This window comes from Mesocricetus auratus, unplaced genomic scaffold (assembly GCF_017639785.1).
Source record: "Mesocricetus auratus isolate SY011 unplaced genomic scaffold, BCM_Maur_2.0 Super-Scaffold_100038, whole genome shotgun sequence".
Lineage (NCBI taxonomy): Eukaryota > Metazoa > Chordata > Mammalia > Rodentia > Cricetidae > Mesocricetus > Mesocricetus auratus.
The window spans coordinates 7,875,687-7,896,170 of NW_024429216.1; the positions used below are offsets into that span (position 1 = coordinate 7,875,687).

The 20,484-nt window shown below is 51.2% G+C and overlaps 1 protein-coding gene across 1 annotated transcript in view; it reads left to right on the forward strand.

The window, feature by feature from the left end:
• Positions 1-20,484, forward strand: part of Sptbn4 (spectrin beta, non-erythrocytic 4) — an 84,497-nt gene that overhangs the window by 2,535 nt on the left and 61,478 nt on the right. Inside the window, 6 exon segments of the mRNA XM_040734700.1 lie at positions 993-1,182; positions 11,104-11,255; positions 12,275-12,448; positions 14,074-14,165; positions 15,898-15,978; positions 18,363-18,478. Coding sequence (XP_040590634.1) covers positions 1,008-1,182; positions 11,104-11,255; positions 12,275-12,448; positions 14,074-14,165; positions 15,898-15,978; positions 18,363-18,478 — 790 coding nt within the window. The 5' untranslated portion in view covers positions 993-1,007.

Consider the following 20,484-nt stretch of genomic DNA (forward strand, 5'->3'; position numbering starts at 1 on the left):
GGTCTTAAACTTGCTGGGTAGCTGAGGCTTGAACTCCGCATCCTCCTGCCTCAGCTTCCCAAGTGCTGTGCTGGAATTATAGACATCATTCACCAGGCCCAGTGTGTGTGTGTGTGAACATGTGTGTGTTTGCATGTTTGTGTGCACACATCAACATGTTGTGTTTTTGTTTTTCAAAACAGGGTTTCTCTGTGTAGTCCTGGCTGTCCTGGAACTCTATCTATAGACCAGGCTGACCTTGAACTAACAGAGATTCCCCCTGCCTCTGCTTTCTAAATGCCTGGGATTAATACTCCACCATGCCTGGCCTGGCTTATTGTTATTATTTGATACTACATGTGTGGTGACATCTTACTTGTCCAAATAAAGCCTGTCTGAAGAACTCCTTTGTGTGTGTGTGTGTGTGTGTGTGTGTGTGTGTGTGTGTGTGTGTGTGTTTAGGTACATGTGTACAGATGCCTTCGAAGGCTAGAGATCAACTTAGGTTTCATCCCTCAGGGGATGTACAGCTTGTATTTGAGACAGGTCCCTTGCTTGGCAGGAAGCTCACTGAGTAGGCAGGCAGCCAGTTTCCTCTTCCCTAGCGCTGGGGTTGCAAGCCCACTCTATGTCTGGCTGGTTATGTGGGTCCTGGGACTGAACTCAGGTCGGTATGCTCCTGAACAGCACACCTCTCTAGTTGCTATTATTTGATTCTTTGAGACAGAAATTTAGCTGCATAGCCCAGGCTAGCCTGGAATTCCCGCTCTTCCTGCTTCAACCTCCCGACTGTGGGGTCACAGGCATTGCCCATCACTATTGGTGTTTTAAACCTTCAGGGTCTGTCTACTTATTTATTTTTTGGTACTATTGCTGTTCTCATGTGACAGACAGAGGAGCCCAGAACGAGGCAGGGAGCTGAGTACAAGGGCATGCTCTCCCTGAGGAAATTAGAAGTGGGTCCCCGAGCTCAGCCCGGTTCCTGCACTAAACCTTTCTCTCCCCATTCGCAGGCCTCGCCGCCCCCAATGGCTCAAGTTCAAGGGGAAGTGGACAACATGGAGGGCCCACCAGCCTCCAACAACAACAACCCTGCGGCCCGCTGGGAGAGCCCAGATCGGGGCTGGGAGCGGGAGCCCCCTGCAGCCGCTAACACCACCGCGGCCTCGCTCTTTGAGTGTTCTCGGATCAAGGCCTTAGCAGGTACCTGAAAAAGAAGGCTGGAGGCATGGAGGGACGTAAGGCACTGGGAGGGGCCTCAGTGGCTCTGGTGTCTCCCAGGGCCTGGGAGTCTTGATGGCTGGGAGTCTGGAAGAGCCGCTCCTCTCTGATTAGCTCTGCCAGAGAACTTCCCATTGCGATGGAGATGGGTCTGTATCTGCGGTGCCTCATGTAGCCATGACTAGTGAACACTCCAAAAATGGCCGGTGTCCCTCAATGGACTGATTTAGAATCGTCTTAGTTCTAATTTACTTGAGTTGAATTAGTGAGCCGGGACTCGGGACTGCTGGGTGAGGCAGTGCGGTCGCACAATTTTCACGGAACTGTGGCATCTTGTTGGTGATGGTTTGTTTTTTTCCCAAGACGGGGGAGGGGGGTTTCTATGTAGTCTTGGCTGTCTTAGAACTTGCTCAGAGATCCTCCTGCCTCTGCCTCTCGAGTGTGCTGGGCATCACTGCTCAGCAGATTGATTTATTTATTATGTATAGTGTTCTGTCTGCATGTCTGCCTCCAGGCCAGAAGAGGGCACCAGATCTCATTATAGATGGCTATGAGTCGCGTGGTTTCTGGGCATTGAACTCGGGACCTTTGGAAGAGCAGCCGGTGCTCTTAGCTGAGCTATCTCTCCAGTCCTCAGCAGGATTTTTTTGTTTGTTTGTTTTGTTTCCCGTGACATGGTTTCTTTGTGTAATAGCCATGGCTGTCTTGGAACTCACTCTGTAGACCAGGCTGGCCTCACACTCAAGGAGATCCTCCTTCCTCTGCCTCCTGAGTGCTGGGATTAAAGGCGTGTGCCATCACTGCCTGGCAGGATTCTTTTTAAAGACAGAATCTCTCTGTGTAGCTCTGGGTGCATGCCTGCATGTGTATAGAGGCCAGAGGATAATTTGTGGGAGTCTGTTCTTTTCTATCATGTGGGTTCCAGAGACTGAACTCAGGTTACCTACTGAGCCGTCTTGCTGGCCTAAGTCTTTGGGTGTGTGTGTGTGTGTGCATTCATGTATGTTCATCTGTTTGTGTGTGTGTGTGTGTGTGTGGTTAAAATTCTTTCCCTGGGGAAAAGCATAAACAATGTCTGTCCCCTCCCTAGGGTCTCAATGATAAGCCATGTGATGCCACCACAGCTCATCCTTGGGTACCAGTGGATGTACTCATGTACAGAGCATAGGTGAGGAGGCAGTTAGAGCCGTGTGGCTGCTCCACTCCAAAAGGCCCACTGTGAAGTCCTTACCCTCCCGGGATGTTGGCTGTCCCATAGGCAGAGTCCCCTGCCAGTCTTCCCAGGCCACGTACAGCTAGGGCAGTGTCACATTTATCGTGCTGTGGAGCTGTTGGAAAGTCAGGTGGGAGGGGGTCTCTTGGGATGTTCTCTGCCCCCCTTGGGAGGTAAGCCAACAGTCACAATTCAGTTGAGGTGATCTTTTGCAGTCTGACGTGGTTGAACTTCCAAGGATGGTAGTTGTTTGGCTCTTGGGATAGTCCTCTATCAGTGTGATTAATTAATTAACAATTAATTAATTGAGGCAGGGTTTCTCTGTGTATACACCTGACTCTGCCTTCTGGGTGCTGGGATTAAAATTATTCCTGGCTTGTGTTTTAAATTTTTTTAAAGATTTATTTATTTATTATGTATACTGTGTTCTGCCTCCATGTATGCCTGCAGGCCAGAAGAGGGCACCAGATCTCATTACAGGTGGTTTTGAACCACAATGTGGTTGCTGGGAATTGAACTCAGGACCTCTGGAAGAGCAGTGTTCTTAACCTCTGAGCCATCTCTCCAGCCTGTGGTTTATTTATTTATTTATTATTAAAGATTTATTTATTTATTATGAATACAACATCCTGCCTCCATGTATGTCTGCACACCAGGAGAGGGCACCAGATCTCATTATGGATGGTTGTGAGCCACCGTGTGGTTGCTGTGGTTTTTTTTCAAATATTTTATTTATTTATTGTGTATGTAGTCTTCTGCCTGCATGCCAGCAGAGGGCACCAGATCTCATTACAGATGGTTGTGAGCCACCATGTGTTTGCTGGGAATTGAACTCAGGACCTCTGGAAGAACAGTCAGTGCTCTTAACCTCTGAGCCATCTCTCCAGCCCCTCCAGCCCGTGTTTTAATTTTTAATATAAAAAAGTTTATGTGTACTAGGTAGCGGTGGCACATGCCTTTAATCCCAGCACTAGGGAAGCTGAGTTGGGCAGATCTCTGAGTTTGAGACCAACATGATGTACAGTTAGTTCCAGGACATCCAGGCGTATACAGAGAAACCTTATCTTGAAAAACCAAAAACCCCAAATCAAAATAAAACAAGTTTATGTATGTGAATGTTCTGCTTTCAGGTTGTGTATATGTGTGTCTGTGTGTATGCATGTGTATGTGTGTGTGCACGCAATACCCCTCAGAGATCAGAAGAGAGCGCTGGGTATGCTCATCTGTCATCTTCTACTTAGTCTTTTGAGGGAAAGCGTTTTCCTGACCTTAGGCTTTTGCTTTTTCTGAACCAGACTTGAAGACAAAAGCCATGGTAATCCTGCCTTCTGGTCATGTCAGAGCTGGGGTTGCAGACATGGACAGGATGCCTGGCTCCTTATGCTGGGATCCAAACTCAGGTCCTCCTGATCGTATAGCGAGTGCTCCGAGCCACTGAGCCATCTCTCCAGACTCTATTTTCTGCTTGTGTGCACGAGGTCATGTGTAGGTGTGCTTACTATGACATGCGTGGCATGAGGAGGTCAGAGGGCAGCTGCGGAGTCTCTCCTCTGCTTTACCTGGGCTCCAGGGGCTGAACTCAGGTCATCAGGCTTGTACAAGCAGGTGCCCTAACCCACTGAGTCATCTCACTAGCCCTGTCTTCCGTCCTTCCTTCCTTCTGTCCGTCTTTCCTTCCCTCCGTCTGTCCTTCCTCTCTTCCTTCCATTTGTCCTTCTTTCCTTTTGTCCTTCTGTCCATCCTTCCATCCTTCTGTCCTTCCTTCCTTCTTTCTTTCTTTGTCCCTTCTTTCCTTCCTTCCTTCCCTCCTTCTTTCTTTGTCCCTTCCTTCTTCCTTTCTTTTTCGATAAAGTTTCGCTATGTATTCCACCTCAGCCTCCCAAGTGCTGGGATTACAGATATGAACCCCACGTGACTTTTGATGGTGTATTGCTTTGTGGCTTAGGCTGGTTTCAAACTCGCAGTGATTCTGCTCAGCTTCCCAACTGTTAGGATCGCCGACATTTATTACCGTGCCCGAGTGCTGCGGTCTTTTATGTCTGTGGTTCATTCACTCAATATTACGCTTGAGAGTTTCATCCATGATGTCCTACACTTACAGTTAGTTCCTTGCCTTGCTGTGTAAGATTCCACAGTGTAGACACACCACAGTCTATCTGTTGGCCGGTTGCTGTACATTTGAGTTGGTTCAGGTTGGGACTACAAATGGTGATTATATATTCATATATATTATATATTTTATATATGTTATATGTGGCACACACATATATGTACATATACATACACATATGTGTGCATATATATAAATATATATATATTATATGTTGCTGTGATCAAAACCAAACAAAAAACCCCAGAAGTCAAAAGAAGAGAAAGGAAGGAAGGAAGGAAAAAAAGAGCACCACTAATTGGAGAGCAAGAGTTCAAAACACTGGGAGACATTTCAGAGTCAAGTTATACCAGTGCTTACCTGATTTTAGGGGAAATGGACAATTTTATTTTATCTTTTCCTTTTTAAAATCATTTTCCATTCTCATCAGTATCATGTGAAAGATAAGGTCAGGCGTAGTCATATGCCCCTGCACTCTCAGAATTTGGATGGACAGCGGCCATGCACACCTTTAATCTTAGCACTCAGGAGGCAGAGGCAGGTGGATTCCTGAGTCTGAGGTCAGCCTGGACTACAGAGTGAGTTCCAGGACAGGCAGAACTACACAGAGAAACTTTGTGTTCAAATAAAGGAAGAAAAAAGAAAAGAACTTGGATGGTAGCAGCAGGAGAATCAGGGTCACATCTGGCTACACCGTCAGTTTGAGGATAGTCTGGTCCACGGGAGTCCCTGTCTCAACAATGTGAGGGGGACATCTGGTGTCTCCCTCACTCACTCTACGCCTCATTGTTTTTGAGACAGTGTGTCCCATTGAACCTGTGGATGTGCTGGGATTGCAGGTGCACATTGAAGGGGCCAGCTTCCCAACAAACGTTCTGATGCATCACAATCAGGTCCTCACATGCGTGCGTGTGTGTGTGTGTGTGTGTGTGCGTGTGTGTGTGTGTGTGTGTGTGTGTGTGTGTGGCGGACACTTCCTGACTGAGCCGCTCCCTGGCCCCCAGCACTTTAGCATAGATTTCAAGCATGGAGGTGTAAGGCAAGAGAGATGCTCGGGAAAGAGTACGACAAACCCAAGCATGGTCAGGGATAGTCCTCTACCGTTAGTGTCTTATGCAAGAAATCTTCGGATTCCGTCTAGTAGTCTCAGGCCTGGAATCCCGTCTATTGGGAGGCAGAGGCAGGAGGATCAGAAATTCAACAAAGCAAGTTGAGGGCAGTCCTGGGACTGACAAACCACTCAATGGTCTTTTGTCTTTTGGGTTTGTTTTTGTTTTTCAAGACAGGGTTTCTCTGTGGCTTTGGAGCCTGTCCTGGAACTAGATTTTTGTAGACCAGGCTGGTCTCGAACTCACAGAGATTTGCCTGCCTCTGCCTCCCGAATGCTGGGATTAAAGGCGTGCGCCACCAATGCCTGGCTCAAACGACTCAATGGTAAAGAGCACTTTATGCGTTTGTAGAGGACCCATGTTCAGTTCCCATAGCCACATGGTAGCTTACAGTGTTCCATAACTCCAGGTCCAAGGAAGCTGACACCCTTTCCCGGTCACTTCAGGCAGCAGGCATGCAAATGGCAACTTACATTCATGCAGATATGACATCCATACGCAGAAAATAAAAAGAAATAAATATAAAAAAGGAGAAAAAGCAAATCAGGCTGGGTGTGATGGCTACCCCTTTTGTCACACGATGCAGAGGCAGAGACAAGTAGACCTCTGTGAGTTCAGGACCAGCCAGAACTACATAGTGAGATCCTCTTTCAAACAAACTAACAAACCCAAACAACAACAAAAATAAAAATTAGATCAGGGTGTGGTAATACAGGCTTAGAATCCCAGCACTCAGGAAGGAAGTTAAAGAGGTAGGACGAAAAATTCAAAGCTTGCCTGGGCAGCAAAATTAGTTCAAAGTCAACCTGCACAACTTATTGTGACTGTTTCAAAATAAAAAGGAAAAAAAAGAAGGCTGGGAGTGTCACTCAGTGATAGAGCCTCTACCTATTATTCCTCAGTGAGAGGCTGGGAGTGTGGCTCAAGTGGTAGAGCCCCTGCCTAGAATCCCCCAGTGAGGGGCTGAGGGTGTGGCTCAGTGGTAGTGCCCTGCCTAGAATGCCCCAGTGAAGGGCTGGACCCAGTAGTTAGGCACATGATCAGAACAGGAAAGGTCCTAGGTTCAATCCCTAAAATTGTCAACTCAAAAATCCTTGACTACTCCAATGTTAGGGAGACTTTTGTTCCCATATTTAGATTGTAAAACAAATGGTGCTGATTATTTATTATTGTGTGACACATGGGTCAGAGGCACTGGTTGTTCCCCCATGTGGATGTTCAGTTGGTTCAGCTCCATTTATTGAGAAGACTCTCTCTTCTCTACTTAACCTCAATGCCTTTTAAACCTGCCACCATACGCCTATGGGCTCACGAATGGGTTCAATGGGACGACAGTGAGCTACACCGCAGCCTCATGCCGATAGTGGATTTGGCATAACCGTGAAGTCAAGGGAAACTCAGTACAACCCCAGAGTGGTGCCCACCACTGACAAATAGATTCAGGCCTGAGACGGACCAGAAGATCCATGGCCTCTCAAGGCTGTCTTCCCTCCCTCAGCCTGTCTTCCCTTGAGAAAGGGTCACGATATGCAGCTCTAGCTGGCCTGATATTTGTAGGTTAGGTTGGCCCTGACCTTGTCACAGTCTTCCTACCTGTGCCCCTCAAGTTCTGGGAATGTAGTTGTGGGCCTCCCCTTTGTAAAGAGGAATTTGGAGTAGACTTGAGATTTTTTAATAGATTCTAGAGAATACTAGGATTGTGGGAATTCAAGGTTGAAGGAACAAGATCTGTGATGAATTCTCTTTATTTATTTATTTTGGTTTGTAATCATTGAAATCTATCCTAGACCACGCAGATGGGGACTTCAAAAGGGGAAATGTTGTGGATTTGGAAATTTCTTATCACAGTGTGCTAGTATAAAGCAGGGGTCAAAATTGGAGATGCCCAGACTGGGAGGTATATATGTAAGTGGTAGAGCCCCTGCCTAGAATCCCCCAGTAAGGGGCTGGGTGTGGCTCAGTGGTAGAGCTACTGCCTAGAATTCCCCAGTGAGGGGCTGGGGTGTGGGTCAGTGGTAGAGCCCCTGCCTAGAATCCCCCAGTAAGGGGCTGGGTGTGGCTCAGTGGTAGAGCTACTGCCTAGAATTTCCCAGTGAGGGGCTGGGGTGTGGGTCAGTGGTAGAGCCCCTGCCTAGAATCCCCAGTGAGGGACTGGGGGCGTGGCTCAGAGGTAGAACACTTTTTAGCAGGCTGGAGGTCTTAAATTCAATCTCCAATGGCACTAAAAGAAAAAGAAAATGTATTTTAAGATAAAAGGTAATTATTGGCAGGTTTCCTATGGTATGGAAAAATAGACTGGAAATACGCTTTGGTTTTTTTTTTTTGAGCTAGCAGCAAACTTTAAGTTGTGACTGATATTATTTGGGGATGGGACTGTGTGTGCTAAGCTGCTGTGACAAAGAGAGTCGCCTGCACATGGTGGGAAGGGCTCTGACGTCTGTTCCCTCCTGAATAGCCTTGAGTGAGCAGCCCGTCCCAGGGAGCCTCCAACAAGGCACTCAATGAATCCCTTTCTATCTTATGCTCTGTGGCTTTCTAACTTGTAGGAGTTGGGGAAGGCATAGGAAAGCCGAGATGCAATTTTTGCTTCATTTTCGTTATGAAATACAGATTCGCTGGAAGTTGAAAGATGGAACAGACAGACAGTGATCAGTAGCTGCATTTATAATGAGCAGAGAGCACTTGGGAGGCGAGACAAGGGTTGAAGGGATGAATTGAAGGGCAGCCTGGGCCTCAGAGTGAGACCCTGTTTCAGAAAACCAAATGCGGGGCTGGAGAAGTGGTTCAGTGCTTACTCTTCTTCTTGGTTTTCCAAGGCAGGGTTTCTCTGTGTAGCTTTGGAGGCTGTCCTGGAACTCACTCTGTAGCCCAGGCTGGCCTCGAACTCACAGAGATCCACCTGCCTCTGCCTCCTGAGTGCTGGGATTAAAGGTGTGCTCCAACATGCCTGGCCACCTGTTTTGTTTTTGCTTTTTTGAGTGGTGGGGTGAGGTTGAGACATAGTTTTACACAGTCAAGTCTGGCCTTGAACTTCTGATCCTTCTCTGTGCCCCACATTCTGGGATCATAGGTATAGGTCATTCTGGGATTACAGGTTTAGGTCATTATGCCAGCCTGTAAACTCAAACTTCAACACTTTTTAGTTTTAACCTAGGGATGGTGGCTTGTAGCAGGTATTTCTTGGGACTACCAGCTCCTGGATAATGAAAAGGAGACTTTTTATTACTTATAACTTAGGCTTGTTCCCAACTAAGCTCTTAAAACTTAAGTTAACCTGTTTATGTTAATCTACATTCTGCCACATGGCTTGTTATGTCTGACTTCTTCTGTGTCTGGTTGGTGAATCTCCTACCTCAGATTCTTTCCCAGAGTTCTTATCTCTTCCTGGAAGTTCCGCCTATCCTCTCCTACCTAGCTCTTTATTAAACCAATCAGAAGGTGCCTTAGGCAGGTGAAGCAAAACAGAGACACATCTTTACACTGAGTACAAAAGGATTATCCCAGCTGTGGTCCTTGCGGGAGATCCTGGTCTAGAGAGAGAGAGAGGCAGAGGGATGGTGAGTTCAAGGTCAGCCCATGCTACAAAGTAAGAGCTCATATTAATAAGTAAATATAAAATAATTGAAGTATAGCTCACATTACAAGGTGCTACATAAAGAGAAACAAAAATATCCAAGTACAGTGTTCATGTTTGTCATTTCTGAATTTCGGAGGGAGGAGGACTGAGCGTTGAAGGCCACCCTCCAGACATGTTCAAAGCCAGCCCAGAATGCATGAGGGAAAAAAAAAGTAGGAAAGAAAAAAATAAAAGTGGGCCAGAGAGATGGCTCAGTGCAGTGGCCAGGTTGTCTGGTATAAGCCTGAGTTTGATCCCTGGGATTCCAATCCCATTTGATGGAGGGAAAGGATTGACCGTCACAAATTGTCTTCTACCCTCTCCGTGTGCAGACTGTGGCACATGCGTGTTCCGGCACTCATGGTCCCTCACTCCTCCCTAAAATGGAAGGAAGAAGAAGGGACGGGGGAGGCGGGACACACGCTTAGTGGGTAATGATGCAAGCCAGAGGACCCGATTTCGATCCCCAGACCCACACTGTGGAAGGAGAAAATTGACCCTCATGCTTGACTCATAGTATATGTTTCATTCAATAAATAGATGTTTAAAATATTTAAAGGGAAGAGAGAGACAGCTATCCAGAATCACACTGTATGTGGGCACCTCTCTCTCTCTCTTTCTCTCTCTCTCTCTCTCTCTCTCTGTCTCTCCTCTCTCTGTCTCTCTCCTCTCTCTGTCTCTCTCTCTCCTCTCTCTCTGTCTCTCTGTCTCCTCTCTCTCTCTCTCTCTCTCTCTCACACACACACACACTGGCTAGGTAAGCACTCTACCCCTGAGCTAAGTCTCCAGGCGCTGCCATTTTATTTTTAACCCCAGTTAGCTCTCCAGTTCATCTACCTTTCCTGGCTCTTGCGGTTTCTGCTGTGGTCTGGCCTCATCCTCGCTCTTCTGGGTCTCCCCAGTCTCACTAACTATTTAACTGTCCTTACCTCCTCTGATGAACGCTCCATATAGTGGCCAGTGAAAGCCCTAGGATGAAGCTCTCTCTCTCTTTTTTTTTTTTTTTTTTTTTGGTTTTTCGAGACAGGGTTTCTCTGTGGCTTTGGAGGCTGTCCTGGAACTCACTTTGTAGACCAGGCTGGCCTCGAACTCACAGAGATCTGCCTGCCTCTGCCTCCCGAGTGCTGGGATTAAAGGCGGCGCCACCAACGCCCGGCTGAAGCTCTCTTCTCGACTCTCCTCATCCTTAGCCCAGCCGGGCTCCCCAGTGTCCATGTGTGTACTGCCTTCACTTACTGCTAGATTTCTGTGCCTCTACGATGCCAGAAGAGCGGCCACTCAAATATTGGATGGATGGATTGGTGGGTGGATGGGTGGAAGGATGGATGAGTGGATGGATGGATGGATGGGTGGGTGAGTGGGTGGCTGGCTGGCTGGATGGGTGATGGATGGATGGGTGGATGAATGTATGGAAGGATGGATGGATGGATGGATGGGTGGGTGGGTGGATGGGTGGTGGATGGATCCATGGATGGATGAATGTACGGAAGGATGGATGGGTGGGTGGGTGGATGGATGGGTGGGTGGGTGGATGGGTGGGTGGGTGGATGGATGGGTGGGTGGGTGGATGGGTGGGTGGATGGATGTATGGAAGGATGGTTGGTTGGATGGATGGGTGGAGTCACTTAGGATAGCGAGTCAGGAAGGTTTCCTGTGGGGATGGTATCTTAGGAAAGGTGTGAAGAGCAGGTGTGTTGTCACTTGGCACGCTGCAGCAGGTAGTGGGAGGCATCCAGGCCGGAGGAGGTGCCTGGGCCCAGTCTTGGGCCCGCAGAAGATTGGAGGGTGGTGGAGGGACGCTGGAGGCAGACGAGGCACTCCTGGGAAGGCTGGGTGCAGTATTTGTTTCTTTCAGATGAGCGAGAGGCTGTGCAGAAGAAAACCTTCACCAAGTGGGTGAATTCGCACCTCGCCCGCGTGGGCTGCCACATCGGAGACCTCTATGCAGACCTCCGGAATGGGTTTGTGCTGACCCGGCTCCTGGAAGTGCTGTCCGGGGAGCAGCTGGTGAGGGAGGCCTTGAGGGCTGGGGTAATAAGGGCTCTAATCAGGCTGAGGTACAGGCAGAAAGCCCTATAGGGCACGGTGGGTAAGAGATCCCTTATTCAGGTTGCTGAGGGCAGGGACCAGTAGAAGAGGCGGGTTCTTTTAGAGTGGGCAGAGTCCCATGGAGAGGGGCTTTTTGGAGGGGGTGGGGTTCTTGCGGGGAGGGGGATGGGTTGTGGGTGTGGGTGACTCTATTGGAGGGGCGGGGCTCCAGAGAGAGGAGTTGCTCTGTTGGAGGGGTAGGGCCCGGTTGCAGAGATGGGACTCCAGGGACGGGGGGAGTGTCAGAGAAGCTTTAGATGGTGCAGCCAGGTTAGGAGGTGGCAAGGGACCTGTCTGTACAGGAAGCACTCCGAAGCCGGGGACTGCAGTTGTGTAGCAGTCTGGGTTGGTAGGGTGAGTCCAAGGTCATGGGTGTCTGGAGACAAAGGCAGCATTATATGAATGTCTTGATGTAAGGGTTGGGGCTGCGTTTTGGGGACTGATGGAGCCATCTCAAGCAGTGTGATTATGATGGAGCAGCGAGTACATTGAAGGATTAGAGCCCAGAACTCTCAGGGACAAAGTCCCGCAGCGGGAACTGAGCTAAGGACCACACAGGGGAAAGGTCCTATAGTATGGCGCCACAGAAAGGGGCGTAGCTTCACGATGAGACGTATATCCAAGTCTAGAGCTTGAGGAAATCAGGAAGGGGCGTTCACTTGAAATAACAAGCAGTGACAGCAAAAACAAACAAACAAACAAACAAACAACAACAACAAGGGCTTGTGGGGGTAGGGAGAATGTGAAGCCGCATCTTACCCTGCAGCGCGGGCTAGCTTGGAACTCTGTAGCCCAGGCTGGCCTTGAACCCACCGTGATCGAATGAGCCTGGCATCCCGGATGGCACTGAAGGGGCGTGGCCTTGGCTATGAGAGGCAGAGTGGAGGGCTCCTTGCTCTCGGCCAGGTCCCCATCCCTCAATGCCCCTGCTGTCCTAGCCGAGGCCCACGCGCGGCCGCATGCGGATCCACTCGCTGGAGAATGTGGACAAGGCCCTGCAGTTCCTGAAGGAGCAGCGCGTGCACCTGGAGAACGTGGGGTCACATGACATCGTGGACGGGAACCACAGGCTGACGCTGGGGCTGGTCTGGACCATCATCCTGCGCTTCCAGGTGATCATCCCCCCTCCCCTCCCCTCCCCGCACAGCCGGCAGCCCACCCCCACCCACCCACTCCTTCCTCCCGGGAATTTTCCTCCCATCTTCCAGGACCTTGCAGCCAGGTGGTGGAAATGAGAAAAACGATAAAAAATAACTGTGACCTCTCTTCCTGCTGTAACCATATCCGCACTGTTTACACTTCGTCACTCTATTCCAAACGCTGACATTGAATACACACGGAACCCTTCAATTAGGTGGCATTAATTAGCTCACTTTACCGATGAGGTGGGCTTTTAAAAATGACGTTTTATGTGTGTGAGAGGGGTGTGTGCGTGCACGGCCTCCAGTGCAGGCGCCTCTACCTGATGCACTGTCTTAGCTGCCAAATAACAACAACAATAATTATTATTATTAGGAGTTTCGAGACAGGCTCCCACTTTGTAGCCGAGGCTGGCCTCAGACTCTCCGTGATCCTTGTGACCTCTGCCTCCCGAGAGCTGTGGTCCCGGACGTCCATCTCTACACCCAGCACGATGGGTTTAATATTCTGAGTTATGCAGAGCTGGGTGTTGGAGCTGTGGCTCAGATCGGGCGATCTTGCTCCACTCTGGAAATGAACAGACAGACTCTGCTTTTATGGAGCTCACGATGTGATAAGAAAGACAGGCGGTAAACAAATGTATAGCTACACCAGGCATGCAGGGAGAAAGGACTATCTCTAAGCAGAGGAAATTACTCCCCTCCCACCCTGAGATGACCTGCTTATAGGTCCTGGGTAGAGGAGGGGCAGGTCTGAAGAGAAATTTTTGCAAAGCTTTACAGAAACGAACAAAGTCATACAGAAAAGATTATTTTAAAGCAGCTAAGGGCTGTAAAACATATCTTAGATGGTGATCAGAAAATGGATGAGATGCTGACGCCTGAATTATGTACAGACATGTGCTGGGCAGAGGCATACTTGGTGGTAAAGCAACTGCCTTGCATGCTTGAAACCCTGAGTTCAACCCCAGAAGAGAGAGAGGCAGAAGATGCAGAGACACTGAGGTGAGACTAGCTTTGCCTGCTGGAAGTACCAAAGAACTCTGGGGGTAGCGATCAGAATGGCAAGCACAGGGACTCTGTGAAGAAAAAAACAGAAAATATAGCTTAGTGAGAGTACTTACCTAGAATCCCCCAGTGAGAGGCTGGGGGTGTGGCTCAGTGGTAGAGCCCTGCCTAGAATCCCCCAGTGAGGGGCTAGGGTGTGGCTCAGTGGTAGAGCTCCTGCCTAGAATCCCCCAGTGAGAGGCTGGGGGTGCGGCTCAGTGGTACAGTGCTTGCTTAGTACATGGGATGTATGTGATGTGACCTGGGAGTTCCCATTGCCCCTCTCTGTGCACATGGGAGCTAACTGCAGGGAGATTACCATGAAATCTGCCACACTGGCCTAACCATGAGAGGACAGTGGCCTGCATCACGCTGTTCCGAGTCTTCAGGAAAATAACAGCTGCGCTGACCTCTTCCTCCCCAGCGTGGGCATACAGCAGCCCACTACAGAACCATCCTCCCAGTCCCGAATCCTGCCAGCTTCCCCCTGGCACCGCCAGCCTTCAACAGCACGAGGGGTAGGGCCCGAAACCGTGTTTGTCTGTTCACAGATCCAAGTCATCAAGATCGAGACAGAGGACAACAGAGAGACCCGCTCTGCCAAAGACGCTCTGCTTTTGTGGTGCCAGATGAAGACAGCGGGGTGAGCGCCCCCTCCTCACAGCCAGGTGTGGCCGCAGCCTCTGGGGCTCCTCCCCGACAACAGCTTATGGAGGAACGCATGTCCTTTGTCAAAATCTTTATCCCAAACTGGCAAATTAGACACGGCTCTCGCCTTGGCGAGCAACGAGGCCAGGTTCTAAAGCAAAGCTAGCAGAGTCCTCAGGGAGTGGCGGAGGCGACTGCGTTAGAGCACATGCGTTAGAGCGCATGCGTTAGAGCACAGGGGCCCGGGTTTGATCCCGGGACTGCCGAGACAGAAAAAGCAATCCCCACAAACGCCAGAGCTGACAGATGGGCTGTCTCCGCCTGCTCCTGTCCCTCTACCCCCCCAATCTTGCCACTTAGGGTATTTAACAGGCACCTACGCGCACCCCAGCCTGTGCCCAAGCTCCGGCCGCCTTGTCCGTCCCCGTCCAAGCTCTGGCCGCCTTGTCCCCGTGTCCCCGTCCAAGCTCCGGCCGCCTTGTCCCCGTGTCCCCTTCCAAGCTCCGGCCGCCTTGTCCATCCCCTTCCAAGCTCCGGCCGCCTTGTCCCCGTGTCCCCTTCCAAGCTCCGGCCGCCTTGTCCATCCCCTTCCAAGCTCCGGCCGCCTTGTCCGTCCCCGTCCAAGCTCCGGCCGCCTTGTCCCCGTGTCCCCGTCCAAGCTCCGGCCGCCTTGTCCATCCCCTTCCAAGCTCCGGCCGCCTTGTCCCCGTGTCCCCTTCCAAGCTCCGGCCGCCTTGTCCCCGTGTCCCCGTCCAAGCTCCGGCCGCCTTGTCCATCCCCTTCCAAGCTCCGGCCGCCTTGTCCGTCCCCGTCCAAGCTCCGGCCGCCTTGTCCCCGTGTCCCGTCCATCTCGGGCGCTGCAGCCTGGGCAGCGAAAGTGGAGATCCTTCCGCATGACTGCGTGGAGGCTGTGCTGCGGCCTCCTTACACCTCCCGCTCTGTGGTCCACACCTCCCGCTCTGTGGTCCACACCTCCCGCTCTGTGGTCCACACCTCCCGCTCTGTGGTCCACACCTCCCGCTCTGTGGTCCACTCCCGCTCTGTGGTCCACCAGGGTCACAGGGTCACGAGGGTCACGGCACACACCCCAGCGCCCCGTGGAGAGCAGGGTGGGGGAGCGGAGGGACAGACGGGAGGGGGTGGGCTTTGTGCTCTCATCCTTCCGCCTCTGGGTCTATCTGTTTGTCCTGCCTGTCCCTCAGTTTGTCTCCGTGTCTCTCTGTCACCCGTCCTCTGCTTCCTCGCTCTTTTCTTCCCGTCCTGCCTTCCTGTCCCACTCCCCACCATCTTCTCCCTCGCTTCCCCCATCGCCTCCATTTTTCCTCATTTGCTTTCTTTCTTCATGTCCCACCCCACCCCACTCCACCCTACCCCACCCCACCCCACCCCACCCTACCTTACCCTACCCTACCTTACCCTACCCTACCCTACCTTATCTTACCCTACCCTACCCTACCCTACCTTACCCTACCCTACCCTACCCTACCTTACCCTACCCTACCTTACCCTACCCTACCTTACTTACCCTACCCTACCCTACCTTACTTACCCTACCCTACCCTATCTTACCCTACCCTACCTTACCCTACCCTACCCTACCCTACCCTATCCCCCCCGCCCACCCATCATCCATCCCTTGGTCTTTCTATACCATCGAATACCCCTCTCTCTCTGTCACTTCCCGCTTAATTCATCTCTGCCTCTGTCTTCCTTTTCCCTACACCCAGTTACCCTGAGGTAAACATCCAGAATTTCACCACCAGCTGGAGAGATGGCCTGGCCTTCAATGCCCTCATTCACCGGCACAGGTACCTCCTCGCCCTGCTCCCTACCCTCCAAATCCTCACACCTGTACACACACACACACACACACACACACACAGACACAGACACAGACACACACACACACACACACACACACACACAAGGATGATACCAAAAACCCATATCTCTTCACCTTTACCCCTTCATAGGATCTTATTTCCCAGTGCACATGTGCCGTTCAGCTTTTCACAGAGTACACAGACCCACACAGACCCTTGCCCAGGCCACAACTGGACACGTGTGCACTTTGGACAGATGAGTTGTCTGTAAAAATTACCTTTGCACGCATGCACCCAGAGTGGGGGGACCCAATGCCGGTTGTCCTCGTTTGCTTTCTAACACGGTGATGAGACACTGACTGAAATCATTTTAAAAGGCAAGGGTTTATTTCATCTTCCAACTCCCGGGCCGCACCCCATCACTGTGAGTCAGGGCAGGAACGCAGGGCAGGAGCCTGGCAGCAGGACCTGAAGCAGAAAGCTGGGTACCGGCCTGTTCCTCATGGCCTCCTCAGCTTCTCTTCCTTAAGAACTGAGGGCCACCTGCTCAGGGATGGTCGTGCCCACGGTGGGCCGGGCCCTCCCCCCTCAATCATTACTCAAGAAGATAAAGTCAGTCTGTGGTCGTGTTTTCTCAGCTGAGGCTGCCTCTTTCCAGACGACTCCAGCTTGTGTCAAGCTGACAGAAAACCTAGTCGGCACACAAGCGGACACATAGACTGCCGAGTATCTGTTTTTCAGTGAGTGAGGGGCTGGAAGTGAGGCTCAGCGCTGGAGCCTTTGCTAGTATGTGGGAAGCCTGCAGACGCGCACAGGCGTGATGGGGAACCCATTCCAGGTGGACCATCCACTCTGGAGTTCACACTGTGCCTGTGCACCCCTGCTTCCTGAATACCTGCACACTCATGCACTTGTACGCCAGGGCCTGGCGCTAAATAACTCTGGTTTGAGCGTCCAAAAACACGGCACCCACATCACAGCCTTCCAGATGATAGATCGGGGGAACTGCCAGCCTAGAGTCTGGAAGGAATTTGCTCAGGTGTGGCCAGAGCCATTGCCCGGTTTTTCCCAGCACGTGTGTGTGCTCACTCACAGTCCCCATTCTGGCACATACATGGAGATATCGGACACCTTCTCCACAAGGAAAGTCACAAACTGGCTGGATCCTGTTTATCAGCAGGTGACGTTTACAAATGTCTTCTGTGTCCCACGCACCGTCCCGTTGCTCCCCGTGAGTCCTTTTACTATCCACTGACCCCGGCAGGACCTTGTCGTTATGTCCCATTCACAGCTGACGCACCTGCAGAGAAATGAGGCTCAGGCAGAGAGACACAGCCAGGATGTGCCTGAGCTGGGCCTGGCCAAATGGGCTGGTCCCTGACCTCACACTCTGGTCACGACAGGATGCTGTACATACTACACCCGACTACATATGTGTGCAGTCCACATTTACATACCCTGACTGCTACATAACGATACACCAATACATATTATATACATAATTATACATACTGGAGTAGACATGTGTGCATCCTGTACATACACCCCCAAAACTACATTATTGCCGAATGCAAACACACCAGACAATCCAGGCATGGTGGCACCTGCCTTTTACCCCAGCACTTAGAGGGCGTGGGCAGGTGGATCACCGTGGGTTCAAGCCAGTCTTGTCTGCATAGCAAGTTCCAGGACAACTAGAGCTACATGGAGAGGCCCAACCAAATAAATAAATAAATAAACAGGTAAATAAACAAATAAATAAATAAATAACCAGAAGGTCCCTTGACACCAAGCATGATGTCCTGAGAACCCATGCGCTGGAAAGAGAATTGACGAATGTAGGTTAAAAAGTAAGGTAAACACACGCACATACACATGTGGACTGACCATGACAGTATGGTGTATAGGAATGTCCCCGAGTTCACATGGGCATCATGACTATACCCGCCCTGACCACTGTGCAATACTGTGAGCGAATATATCCAAGAAGACATTCGGGCACCATGTGTACACACGCTCCCATGTGACACACACAGGGACGTATAGATTCGTACTGCCAGATGATCCGGTAGACTACACAGGAAGGCGTCCTGTGGGCTCATCGCTGCAAGCTTATGTGGACAGTCACTTGTCTGTGCACACAGCCTGGCCCAGTGATAGGTACACAGGAATACACGTTTACACATGCCCTAACGAGCCATGCATGCCTCAGGCACCTGCTTGCTTGGTCCTGTAGCACACACGCCTTTCCTCTCTGGCTGGGTTGTGCCCCTCGCCTGGGTGGGGCTCAGGTAAGGATGTCTTTTTACCTGCTCACCCACCGGCCCTGGAGCCTGCCTGCTGCCCGCCTGCTCTGTGCCCCCGCCCAGGCCTGATCTTGTGGACTTCAGCAAACTCACCAAGTCCAACGCCAACTACAACCTGCAGAGAGCTTTCCGCACAGCCGAGCAGCACCTGGGGCTGGCACGTCTGCTGGACCCCGAAGGTGAGCCCCATCTGGTCCCCCCGTCTCTGGATCCCTCCCAACACCACTCTAGAAATAACTGCATCTCACCTAGTACCACTCCAGAGCCCATGGTTATTCCAATCCCACCTCACTCCCCGAGCCTTCCTCATCGCTATCCCTTCCTCTCCATCCTCACCACACCCCTCCTCATCCCAAAGGAAGCCTCCTCTCCTCACCCTTGATTCCTCCATCCCCAACCCCCATTTTCTGTCCAGCCCCACCTTTAAACCTTGTGCCCTCTCCAGTCCTGATCAGTGTCTCCACCCCCAACTACAACATCACCTCTAACTTTATTCCTTTTTTTAAAAAATCCAGTTTTGGTAGTAGACATGGAACAAATTACCTGGTACTTGTTAGACAACATCTCTTACCACTGACTCAATGCCTAAACCCCTCACAGGTGGATCCTAGGACAGAAGCTCTACTATTGAGGCTCAACACCCCAGCCCCTCACTGGGGGATTCTAGGCAGGGGCTCTACCACTGAGCCACACCCCCAAGCCCCTCACTGGGGGATTCTAGGCAGGGGCTCTACCACTGAGCCACACCCCCAAGCCCCTCACTGGGGGATTCTAGGCAGGGGCTCTACCACTGAGCCACACCCTAGCCCCTCACTTAGGGATTCTAGGCAGGGGCTGTACCCCTAAGCTATATCCCAGTTTTCTGTTTTGTTTTGCACGGAGTCCTTGAGCTTGCCATCCCCTTGCCTCAGCCTTCCCAGTGTCTGGGGTGACAGGCCTGCCCCCCACAGTCCTTGCTTTCACTTTTACTCCTCACCCCTCCTGTCCTCATATCTGACCTCATTTCTATCCTGCCTCACTCTCTGTCTACCTCCAGCCCCGTCCCATCTTCTGTCCATCCCAGCCCCATTCCTTCCTTCATCCTCTGTGGGGATCCCCAGTGCTCCCTGAGACTCCCCGGTGCTCCCTGAGACTCCCCGGTGCTCCCTGAGACTCCCCGGTGCTCCCTGAGACTCCCCGGTGCTCCCTGAGACTCCCCGATGCTGTCTGAGAATCCGCAGTGCTCCCTGAGACTCCCCAGTGCTCCCTGGCACTGTCACCCCCCTCCTTTGAGATAACAGCAGCTCCCTTTTGTGCACAGACTGCATGGCTGGGCGATTATCGGTCGTTCCCCTTCATTCTCACATTTTTCTTTTCCCGTCTGCTCACTAACCTTACCGGGGAGCTGCTGGTTTGTCTGTTTTTGCAGCGCTAGGGATTAAACCTAGGGACTTGTGCATGCCGGGCAAGCGTTCTACCACGCAGACACATTCCAGTCGCTCAACTCTGGTGGTTGTTGTTTTGGTTTTTCCAGACAGGGTTTCTCTGTGTAGCCCTGGCTGTCCTGGAACTTGGTCTGTAGACCAGGCTGGCCTCGAACTCACAGAGATCCGCCTGCCTCTGCCTCCCGAGTGCTGGGGGTAAAGGTGTGGGTCACCACCATGCCTGGCACTAAGCCCAGATTTCACTGTGTTTTCAAGAGCCGTAGATGAAGGCTCAGAGACGTCACTTTCCGTGTCCTAGTTTTATTACTCTTGTTCTAATGAAATACCCTGACAAAAAGCAACTTAGAGGAGGACGGGTTTATTTTTAGCTCACGATTCCAGGTTGCAGCGGTCTGGGTGAGGAAACAACAGCTAGTCACATGACCCATCGCTGTGGGGAGGTCAAGGCGTCAGGAATGTGCAACAGCTTGTCACATGACACCCACCGTCCAAAGAGGAGAAATGCATGTGTGCTCCCTGGCTCCTTGGTGGTTTAACCCACTCTTGGATAGTTCAGGCCCCCTTGCCTAGGGAATGACACCTCCAACAGTGGACCGAGCCTTCCTAAACCAATTAGGACCATCCTCCACTTACATGCAAACCACCCACCAATTGAAACTAGCCACGCCCACCATATGCTGAAAAGCCGTGAACAAGGTCTCAGTAAGTCAATGCTTTTATAATTGTGGCACGAGGTGGGGGCCCGTGGGATCCCGTAGCAG